General features: G+C 46.1%; 1 protein-coding gene across 1 annotated transcript in view; it reads left to right on the top strand.

Annotated features, from left to right (window-relative positions):
* Window positions 1-262, top strand: part of KDM5B (lysine demethylase 5B) — an 81,905-nt gene extending 81,643 nt beyond the window's left edge. Inside the window, exon 27 of the mRNA XM_047840267.1 lies at window positions 196-262. Within this exon, the coding sequence (XP_047696223.1) occupies window positions 196-234 (39 nt within the window). The 3' untranslated portion in view covers window positions 235-262. The remainder of the gene's footprint in view (window positions 1-195) is intronic.
* Window positions 263-11,810: the final 11,548 nt, after the last annotated feature.

Below are 11,810 nucleotides of genomic sequence, written 5' to 3'. Positions count from 1 at the left end.
CGTCTTCCGAATTTATGTAAACAAGTTTTCATGTTTCACGATTGCTTACATAGGAACACATCTTTACATTTTTATCAGTGTTAATGGAATGTTTAAAGCCAGCCAGTGATCATCCAGCTCCCTGTTTTGGCTCTGGGTTAATTGTACAGGATGAAGGGCTGGGACATGGTGAGTTTGGATGTCTTTTATTTTCAGGATAACCTGCTGCATTGCGATGGAGGGATGGAATTGTGATGTCATTTGATCTGTTCCAGGTGAGTGGAGGCCAAAGGACTATTCTTTCTGTTTCCCCTGGGATGGAAAAATAGAGAAATTAAAAAGTTGCCTTTCTAAGGAAACAAGTTATTTACTCTAAAATAAATGCCCACAGACACCCTCTCCCACAAAACCAAAAACAACACACACGCGTGCGTGCACCCCCCCCCCCCCCCCCCCCCGAACACATACACCTACACCCTTAGCTCCTGGAAAACTTACCCAACAAGAAGTTCGAAAGGAGTGCAGCTTTAAGCACTGACTCCTTGTGTCGGCCCATGCCAGTGTTTTCTCGCGGACCAAAATTCTAGCAGGAACTTAAAAGAAAGCCCCTTTTATATATGATTGGGACAAGTAGTTTGACAATCAAAAAGTTAAGTATGAAAAGTTGTACCTTTAAGTTAGCCTGTCGTACGTTCAGTCAATAAACTAAAATTGAGGACAATTAGGCAAGGACCTTCATTCACAATAGTCATGATGCATTACCTACGATTTTTAGCTTGGATTTTTTTTTTTTTTTTTCTAAGTAAACTACCCCTCAACATGGGGCTCAAACTCACAGCCCTAGTAAGATCAAGAGTGGCATGCTCTACTGAGTGAGCCAGCCAGGTGCCCCAGCTTGGACTTCTTCCTAAATGCATAAAGAATTTAGACATTGTGAAGGAATTGGGACTCGAGAATTCTAGATAATTTACTCTTCTCCAGTCTGTATTTTTTTCCTCCAGTCTGTATTTATAGTTTCAAGTATACCTAGTTTAATAGCAAGTTTTGTAAGCAACTCAACAGCTTTTCTTTCTTTTTTTAAAAGTAATCTACGGCCAACATGGGGCTCAAACTCACAACCCCGAGATCAAGTCATGAACTCTACTGACTGAGACAGCCAACCTCCCCCGGTCTAGTTTTGTTTTTGTTTTTGTTTTTTTAACTTAATTTTTAAGTTTATTTTTTGGAAAGCTAGATAGCAAGCGTGGGAGGGGCAGAGAGAGAGAGAGAGAGGGAGACAGAATCCCAAGCACACTCTGTGCTATCAGCACAGAGCCCAATGTGGGGCTCGAACCCACGAACCATGAGATCGTAACCTGAGCTAAAACCAAGAGCCAGACGCTTAACTGAGCCATCCAGGCACCTCCCCAATCTAGTTTTTATACAGATTATTTTTGCACAATTCATAGGTTTATGTAATAATTAAAACATAATTACTCTAACAAATTAGCAAGTATATAATTAGGAACAAATACTGCTCTACAGGTTATGAGAAGAGAGCAGATTCCCAGGACTCCACAGGCCAAGACCATCAGTGCCTTTTACAGAATGAATATCAAGTTTAGTGAAAGCTAGAGTTGGTCTAGGATTGTCTACTATGAAGTCCCTTGGTCCAGCTCTTGCAAGACTGTCTAAAAGTGGAGTCTGCTGGGCAGGGAGCCCCACACAGGACTTGAACTCATGACCCTGAGATCAAAACCTGAACTGATAACCAAAAGAGTCAGGATTTTGTTCCTTTTGTTCCTTAATGCTAAGTGACTGATTACCTGTCATGGTCACTCTTCCTCAGGGTGATGTAGGCAGCAAGTATCCGCATTTCACAGGTGTGAAAACTAAAGAGATGGTCAGTCCTAGGAGGAGTGGACTTTGGAATGTAATGAGACTATTCTGGCCTCCATATTTTTTTTTTTAAATTTTTTTTTCAACGTTTATTTATTTTTGGGACAGAGAGAGACAGAGCATGAACGGGGGAGGGGCAGAGAGAGAGGGAGACACAGAATCGGAAACAGGCTCCAGGCTCTGAGCCATCAGCCCAGAGCCTGACGCGGGGCTCGAACTCCCGGACCGCGAGATCGTGACCTGGCTGAAGTCGGACGCTTAACCGACTGCGCCACCCAGGCGCCCCGGGCCTCCATATTCTAAGGAAGAACCAATCCATCAGTGTGGTTTGTTGGTTCTTAGTCTAAGGCTTTTGGGGTCTCAAAGGACTCAGCATATTGGCTCTTGGGGTTGGTGACCCTGCTTCACCCCCTGTCCCGGCCCCCACCTTTCTCTCGTTCCCACACAGTAGAGGAGTGTGCAAATGTGACCTAGGGTTGTAGTCCCCAGTGGGTCATTTGTAGCCCTGATTGTGAGAGACTTTATTTTCTAGATATGACTTGAAATCCAGCAGCCATTGTTGGCCTTGAAATGGCCACCCCCGAATAGGCAGAAATGCCCCAACGTTTCCTTTTCCCTACAGACACTGAGTGATCAGTAACATGTGTTCTGTAACAGTGCTGGCCCTACCAGATAGCTCTGTGTATCCTTGGGCGGTTTCACGGGGGGAGGCAGATCCTGGGCACAAGCCTTTCTCTTGTATACATGCCTTGGAAGATGATCTGGCAGAGATCATGGTGGATGGGAGTGCCCAGCCTGTTTCAGTGTTCTCTTCATTGCTGCTCCATTCCACTGCCACCCCACTGAGCTTCAAGGAACAAGAGAGGACAGCTTAGAGTGGGGCTACTTAGCTGAATCCAAGGGAAGTGGTATCCAGAAAGCAAAGGAGAAGGGGGTTTGAAGAAGGAATAAGACAGTGGGCCTGGATTTGAAAGCTCTCAGACTCCACAGTCTTACCTTTGACACACGTTGCCCCAACCACTACTAAAGGCAACTTTGGCTGCAACTCCAGGCATGACCACCAGAGAGCACTACTCGGGTTTCCATAAATGCCATGGATCTTCCTGCCTGGATGTGGGTTTGTCCTGTTTAGATTGGCCAGGAGGGCAACAAGTGAGTTTAGGCAATCTTTAATATAAGGCCCCGGTCCTTTCTTGCACACCACCTTCCCTGTTTTTTGAATAGGTTTATAAGCCCGAAGGAAAAAGGGAAAGGCAGAGTTAGGAACAAAGGCCCTTGGTGCAGCGATTACAATGTAAGGGACAACCACAGGGAAAGGCCAGCCCCAATCAGAGGACTGAGGTGAGTTGACTGGAAACCTGTTAGTTTCTTTCCCCCCAGAGCCGCCATCACTGAGAAGGGACGATAACAAAACCAACATGTATACTCAACTTCCTCTGAATCCACAGGGGCTGGGTCTTCAGGGAAGCAGATGTGGGAACTAATCATTTTCTTTGCTAGATGGTTATAGACAGTACTGAGGAGGCTGGTATTAGGGGTCCAGGACTTGAACTGAGATACGGATAGAATTTGTATGAGGCTTGTAGCCAGTTGCTGATCCAGACCTCAAATCCATGTCCGGTTAGTAATACATGGGTCATGTTTTTCCACTGTGCTGTGACCTCTGCCACATTGTTGAGTTCTTTTTTAAATGCTTATATAGCACTAACTGCCAGATATTACTCACAGGGCTTTTACACAGATTATTTAACCCTGCTAACACAAATGAGGTGATACTGCCCTGAGCGTGGGTGGGTGGCTAGAATTTTGATGCAAAATCATGCCCTTAATTGCTAGCTTTAGAATTTGAAATAGGAAGCACGTCAGTGTTTCTCTTGCTCCACAAGAGATCCTTTGAGGATCTCTTTGAAGGAGGGACATTCAGGGTTCCTAAAGGGGAAAGCTATTTTCGAGGCTATGGCTTTTTTGCCTAGGAAGACAGTGGTCTGTTTCCTAGTCTGAAGTAATGGCAGGCACAGTTCTCTTTCTTGCTTCTAGATTTAATCCTCAAATACACTGCAGCCATGGGGTGGGGTGGCATGAGATACAGGATAGTGGGTGTTTTCCAGGCCCTGCAGGACAAGCCTGCAGGAACTTCTTAATAAGCAACACAAGAGGGCAGCAGAGGACCAGGTTTGGGCTCCTTTCCTCCCTGGTTCCCAGAGCTGGGACGGTGCTCACATAGGAGGCAGTGATAGGCTTAGACATCTGAGATCATTTTCCATTCCTTTGCTCCGTTATAACCTGCCCTCCTCAGATGCAGACTAATGCAATGTTAACCCCCCTTACAAAGGTCAGTTCTTTATCTAACTTGCTGTTTAGGAAGAGACTGAGTTGTAGATTTAAGATTGAAGCCCAGGGGGTACCTGGGTGGCTCAGTGGGTTAAGTGTCTGACTATTGGTCTCGACTCATGTCATGATCTGACGGTTTTGTGAGTTCGAGCTCCACATCAGTCTCCATTCTGACCGTGCGGAGCCTGCTTGGGATTCTCTCCCACTCTCCGCCCCTCCCCTGCTCTTTCTCTGTCTCTCTCTCTCTCAGAAGTAAATAAAAGAGTGAAGCTCAGGCTTTGGGACCTCATTCCACCTGAGGCAGAGCAAATTTCTAAACTGTTGATGATCCCAGTTATGTGCCCAGCATATCAAGTGCCTCCTATATTTTCAGCCCTGCACTAGGTTTTACAGACTGAGGAGGCATAGAACATGGACACTGCACCCAAGGAGCTCCAAGTTTAGTGTAGGAAGGATCTGTGTGTAGAAGGGATCTATTTTCTCTAGTGGGCATGCACCATTGTGATAGAGCCAGAGAAGAGCAAGGCTTCAGAAAGGTGAACATTTGATTGGCGCTTGAACTATGTCACTGCCAAACTGGCCACGTGGCCTTGCTGAGGATGAAGGCCTGGCACATTTAAAATTAAGACTGGTTTACAAGATCCCCAAGGACAGTGATCCCCCCCTCCCCCACTCCTTGAATTTGGTTTGACAGCAGCTACGTAAAGTACCACCTAAGGTGAGTCAGACAGACGTGGACAGCAAATTGTTCCAGTGTCTAAGTAGGAACAGGACTTGCCTCAGAGTGGGACCCTTGGATACAACTCTCAGCTTGCATGAATGGAGAAGAATCAGGGGAATGGTCCCATGTGTCTGCTTACCATCTGCAAGGGACCCACAGGGTGCCAGAACAAGATGTATGACTAGGCCAGGCTGAGGAAGAGGGCATTTCAGGCAAAGAAATGCCATGTATAATGAAGAGAAATAAAAACCATCACAACCCTCATTATGTGCCAGGCACATACATGCTTTGCATGTATTCACCCATTTAATCTTTATAACACCCAGTGAGGTTGGTACTATCATACCCATTTTACAGATGAGAAACTGGAATTTAGAGTGGTTAAGACTGAAGGCCATCAAGCTAGTACACAGAGGAACCAGGATTCAAACCCAGACAGTCTATTTCCAGGATCTGGACCCATAAAAAGATGGAAGGCCTCTGAGTACCCTTGAGTCTAGCCTTTGGGATGTGTGGCTCTCCAAAGCAATAAGCCATTCCTAAAAACTCACCAACAAAGCTTCCGATGCCCAGGGCACCTGGTTGGCTCAGTCGGTTGAGCATCCAACTCTTGATTTCGGCTCAGGTCGTGATCTCACAGGTGTAGGTTTGAGCCCCATTGTCGGGCTCTGTGCTGCCAGCGCAGAGCCTGCTTGGGATTCTCTGTCTCCCTATCCACCCCTCCCCTGCTCTCTCTCTCTCTCTCAAAAATAAAACATTAAAAAAAAATTCTGATGCCCTTAAAAGCTGTGGGTTCTCTCCTTCCCACCATCAGTAGGGTGAGGCTAGTGAGGCTTATAGAAACCTTATTTTTAGAGAAGTGAGTGAACATTCTTCTCTTTCCTAAGCTGGTTTGGGTATTTAGCTGCCTCATTAACATCCCGGTATCTGCCACCTCAGGGCGTGGACACACACGGCCTGTGTGCAGGGACCCTGCCCTCAGGAGTTTCCTGGGGGTGATGGCAGTTCCACTCAGCTCCCCACGCCACACGCACACCTTCACCCACCATTAGCAAAATGGGACTGAGGCCAGGCAGATTTGCTGTGTTCCTGGCAACAAGAACCAAGTCAGCACAAGAAAACTAAGACCTTTAGGGGCACCTGGGTGGCTCAGTCGGTTAAGCGGCTGTCTTTGGCTCAGGTCATGATCTCACGGTCCATGAGTTCGAGCCCCGCATCAGGCTCTGTGCAGGCAGCTCAGAGCCTGGAGCCTGTTTCAGATTCTATGTCTCCCTCTCTCTCTTGCCCCCCCCCCCCCCGCTCACGCTCTGTGTTTCTGTCTCTGAGAAATGAATAAACCTTAAAAAAATTTTTTTAGAAAACCAAGACCTTTAGTGATGAAACTTGCATAGGCAAAAGTATGGAAAGTCTCTGGGTGACTGGCCTGACTGGGAAGAGGAAACCACAGCATCAGGTGGGCCTGGCCCAGGTTAAGCTGTTCTTGTGGTGCCTGAAGCTCCTGGTCAGTGCCTCGTAACCCAGACAAAAGACCCAACAGGCCTGTGTCACTTGTGGGGCTCAGCTGCACACACACAGAGCTGTCTTCTGTCCAGGCAGAAGCTGATACATAATACAGTGCCCTAGGGGACCAGGATCTGGCTCAGGGTGTTCAGTCCTTTTTGAACCCGCCCAGACCATAGGCTAAGCATGAGCAGGCTGGCAGTTAGCCCCTGACTTCTAGGCTTAGTGAGTTTCCTTGGGAAAGTTACTCAAGTGTTCTGGGGCAAATGAGAATTCTCTTGCTGCCTCCTAGAGCCAGAAACCACAATTACTGCTGAGTACTTACTAGGTGTCAGGCACTGTGCCAGGAACTGTATCACCTCCGTTAATCCTTGCCACATTTTTCTGAAGTGACCTGACTTGCCTGAGGGCTTGTGAGGTCACGGTGAGTTGAGATTGGAACCCAGGCTGGGCTGCTCCAGAAGCCAAAATGGTAAGCACTACGCATACAGCCTCTTTGAGGAGCCAGCAGGGGAAGGCACCTTACAGGACCTCTAACCCAACTCCCTGTGTGAGTGGTTTTTCTAAAACATAAAACTGATCCACTTCTTGTGTTCCTTCGATGGTGTCCATTCCTTCTGAAGAAAATCCAGACATCCTGGGCAGCCGGTCCCAACATGATGTTACTTTTGCCCCTCTGATCTTTTACTACTCCCCAAACCCACCCTACTCTGTAGCTCCTGTGGAGCTATTTTCATTTCTCTAAGCATAGTAATAGTAGCTACCTTTTTATCAAGGCCTTGCTTGGTGTTACAAACATTACATTATTTAATTAACACTTTTTTGATGTTTATTTTTGAAGGAGAGAGAGAGAGAGCACAAGCAGGAGAGGGGCAGAGAGAGAGGGAGACACAGAATTCGAAGCAGGCTCCAGACTCTGAGCTGTCAGCACAGAGCCCAATGCAGGGTTCGAACTCATGAACCGCAAGATCATGACCTGAGCTGAAGTCGGACGCTTAACCGACTGAGCCACCCAGGCACCCCTTACATTATTTAATTTTTACAACAATGCCTTAAGGTAGGTGGTAAATTCTCCAATGGCTAAAGAAATTGAGGCTTTTGAGAGGTTAAGAAGCCTGCCCAAGGTCACAAAACCCTCTGACTCCAACTTTCAAGATCTTCAGTGGGTGCACTATCTTCTATAACCTGCTACTATTGTCTCTGCCTGGAGTGCCTTTCTCTAAATCGCCTCCCGGGACAACTAGTCCTTTCTCTGAAGGCAGCTGAAGGTTATTCTATCAGGGAAACCTGCCATTATTTCTTGCCCTCCTACCAGGTTGAGTCAGTGGCTCTTTCAGGTCCCCATGTACCTTTCACTTTTTTGTTGGGGCACACGTCTCATGCCCTGCCTCGTGGCTGGGTATTTCCATATCTGTCTTCCTGAACTAGGCTCTGAACTCCCTTGATACTTACCTCTATGTTGCCCGGCCCCAGCAGGGCTCCTGGCAGACAGTAACCTTGGTGGTGATAAAATTTTATTGACCGTATAGAGGATGAGCACGTGAATGATTCTGTAGTTCAAGAGATTTTGCTCCAGATTTGCACCTAAGACCAAGAGAAGGGTGGCGGATGGCCCTGGGACACCCAGACAAAGAGTATATCAATCCTAGACCTTCTTCCCTAGATGTCCTCTGCTCTGGCTTCCAGCACTTACCTCCCACAGCTAGGGCACGTCCCAGGGGGCAGGTCTGTGATACGACCTCAATTTATGGAGGGTTTTGATGGACACGGGGATATTACAGGGCCAGGATTAATTAATCAGAAAGTGTTTTAACTGACTTGTTTTCATCCCTTCGATGATGGGTAGCTTTATTTTTAAATTGTTTTTTTCTTCAAAGTAAACTCTATCCCCAACATGGGGCTCAAACTCAGCCCCAAGTTGAAGAGTCACATGCTCTACCTACTGAACCAGATGGGTGTCCCAATGATGGAGAGCTTTATTATTATTTTTTTTAATGTTTGTTTTTGAGAGTGAGAGAGCGAGTGTGCAAATGGAGGAGGGGCAAAGAGAGGGAGAGGATCCCAAGCAGGCTGTGTGCTGACAGCAGAGAGCCCGACATGGGGCTCAAACTCACGAACTTTGAGATCATGATCTGAGCCCAAGTCGCTTAAGTGACTGAGCCACCCAGGTGGCGCAATGGGTAGCTTTAAAGCCCGTGTTCACCCTCTGGAAAGAAAAGACATCCGACCCTTGTGTGATTTCTAGTTCTGAGCCCCTGGTTCTTCACATTCCAGAAAGCAACCCCCTCTCTGCATACACCATCTCCCGCTTATTTGGGGATTCACTTAAGAGTGTAAGGGGAAGTGGTTGGGGAAGGGGGCAGTTTTGACATTGGGCAGAATAATCCAGAAGAACCATCTCCTCTGCTAGAGGAGTGAAAAATAACACTCAGAGTAACTAACTTACCTGGAACATAAGGCTGTGTGTGACCCATGCTTCACTGAGGAAGGAGGAATAGTCTGCTCCGGTGTTTAAAATCATTATCCCCTTTGGGGCGCCTGGGTGGCTCAGTTGGTTAAGTGTCTGACTTGGACTTAGGTCATGATCTCACGGTTCGTGAGCTCGAGCCCTGCATTGGCCTTTGCGTTGCTGGTGCAGGGCCTGCTTGGGATTCTTGCTCTCTCCTCCCTCTCTCTCTGCCCCTCCCCCACTCCTGCTTTTTCTCTCTCTCTCAAAATAAATAAACTTAAAAAAGTTATTCCCTTTGTATTTGAGAAGGAAAAAATCATTTTCAGACAAATTAGGAGATAGAAGAATGTAAAAAATGAAGTCCCCATAGTATTCATTAGTTCCTAGGATCTCATAAAATTCTGAGATTATTATTTGTGAATTTGTGGATTTCTTCTATATGCCAGACATGGTCCTGGAAACTTTAAAATGCCTCCCCTCCAGGAGTGTAAAATTATAGATAGGAAGTCCTTCGCTGCCCTCCTCCTCCTCATTCTATTATATTTAAGAGTTTTATTTGACTCCATTTTATTTTAATTTTTGTATTGTTTTGTTCATTGCATGGGGAATAAATAATTATAGTCCACTTAATCAGCTTCCTGGAGGAGCTGGCCTTCACTGGCTGTTTGGAGACCAGTTTTTTTTTTTTTTTTAATTTTTAAAATTTACATCCAAATTAGTTAGTGTATAGTGCAACAATGATTTCAGGAGTAGATTCCTTAATGCCCCTTCCCCATTTAGCCCATCCCCCATCCCACAACCCCTCCAGAGTCTCTGTTTTGTCCCCCTCCCTGTTTTTATATTATTTTTGCTTCCCTTCAGTTTTTTTAAATTTAAACCTAAGATATTATGTGGATTGTATGATTTTTTTCTTTCCAAATAAAAATTTTTACTATTATTACATTTTAAAAATCACAGAACTCCAGGCTGAATATTATTAGACACACACACACACACACACACACACACACACAGTCACTAATTCCCAAAATCTGGCTGAGTTACGCCTCAGGGAAATTTTCCAGGGCAGCCCTACACACCAAGCTGGGATAAATAGAAACACTGAAGTATTCTGGTTTCACCCACAGCTCCAGAGTGATCTTACACATAGACTATTTGTTGGTGGAGGGCATTTTTGCTGGGATAGAATCATGTTGGTGGCCATCACTGCCCTGGATTGTATGATTTTTAACTTTATTCATGTTTCATTTTATTTTATTTTTTTGCTCCATCTAATTAGAGTTAGTGTCTTCTGTATTAACATTTCCATGTGATACATAAAAGTCAAATGGATTTTAGTATGAAATATATTAAGTAAAGTTTAAAATACATTTGAGATTGGTATATCCAATCTCAATTCATCTCAATCTCAATTCATTCCTAGCCCCTCAAATGCACTCAGATCGCTTACACGTTCTTTGATATCCTTTGTTTCTTACTCAACAGCTAGCTACATGTGCTTCTTCCCAAAATGACTTTTACAACTCACAGAAAAATGTCAGAAGAGAAGATTTTTGCCTGCTAACATTTTCTGTGGACTTTTAAGTCTTTTTTTTTAATTAAAAAAAATTTTTTTAACGTTTATTTATTTTTGAGACAGAGAGAGACAGAGCATGAACGGGGAGGGGGGCAGAGAGAGAGGGAGACACAGAACAAGAAGCAGACTCCAGGCTCTGAGCCATCAGTCCAGAGCCCGACGCAGGGTTCGAACTCACGGACCGCGAGATCGTGACCTGAGCTGAAGTTGGACGCCCGACCGACTGAGCCACCCAGGCGCCCCGACTTTTGAGTCTTAAAATCAGAATAGAAGACGAAAGCTGAGACCTTCGGTGTCAGGCACTGCATATACGGACGTTTTTACAAGTGTTTGCTCAATGCCAGTCAGTAGAGCAGGTGTACTTCAGTGGAGAGTTTAATCCTTGTTTGCTTAGTTGTCAGGAACAATAGAAACCACTCCTGAAGGGGGATATGGATGTGTGCAGGGAAAGGGCGATGGGAACTATAGCTTCAGGGGTGAGTGTTTGTGTTCCACGTGTGGGAACAGAAAGCAGGAAACGGGAGCTGGCCAAGGCCTGCGGGTAAGGTTGGCTGGCCTGTCTCCGGCTCTTTTCTATTTGCTCTGATGACAAGCAGAGCGTTGAAAAGCTTTGTGCAGACAAAGACTTCACCAGAACCGAGGGGAATACAATCCAAGAGTTAGAAAGTGTAAGGGCTGGCAGACCCGTGAGATAGGGAGACCCAGAATGGGATTATTTAAGAAGATAAGCCACCTGTTGGGTAGGATGCTGGAACTCCGCATCTCTGGTCCCCAGGGAGAGGTGGGATGGCGTGGATGCTGCTCTTCCCTGTTCTGTTCTGTCTCCTACCTGTGGAAAACTAGAAAAAGGAAACGTCCAGGCAGCGCTGTGCATTGGAAGGTGGTGAAATCATGTAGCCAGGGAGTTACAGACTCTTTCTCCCTGGAGAACTCTTGGAATTAGTTAGGCAGCCCTCTGTCACCTTCATGGGTGAGAAGTGATACGGCATGGAGGCAGAGGGATCAGTTACCTTGATGGTCCCTACGGGAGAGCAGGCAAGTCAGTGATGGTGGTCTAAGACGACCAAGGGCTCATCTTTTTACAAGGACCAACGGTTGAAAAGCAAAGTTTTGATAATTGGCCGGGTGTGTGTGTGTCTTTCTCATTCTTTCGGTTTCCAGCTGAAGCCTGGGGGAATAAGCAGGAGGGATGCTGAGCTCCTGATTGGGTTTATAACCCAGACACTGCTGGCCCTGCTGAATTAAAAGAACATTAAGGCCATAGCCAGGGACACCACATTTTTCATTTAACCAAATTGATTGCAGCGTTGACTCTCTAAGTAGTCTGGAAAGGCAGGCTGGCTTCGTCTGCCCTCAGGCTCCCAGGTGTGCTTAGG

Source organism: Prionailurus viverrinus, chromosome F1 (assembly GCF_022837055.1).
Source record: "Prionailurus viverrinus isolate Anna chromosome F1, UM_Priviv_1.0, whole genome shotgun sequence".
NCBI classification, from domain to species: Eukaryota; Metazoa; Chordata; class Mammalia; order Carnivora; family Felidae; genus Prionailurus; species Prionailurus viverrinus.
This window is presented reverse-complemented; position numbering and strand designations above follow the sequence as displayed.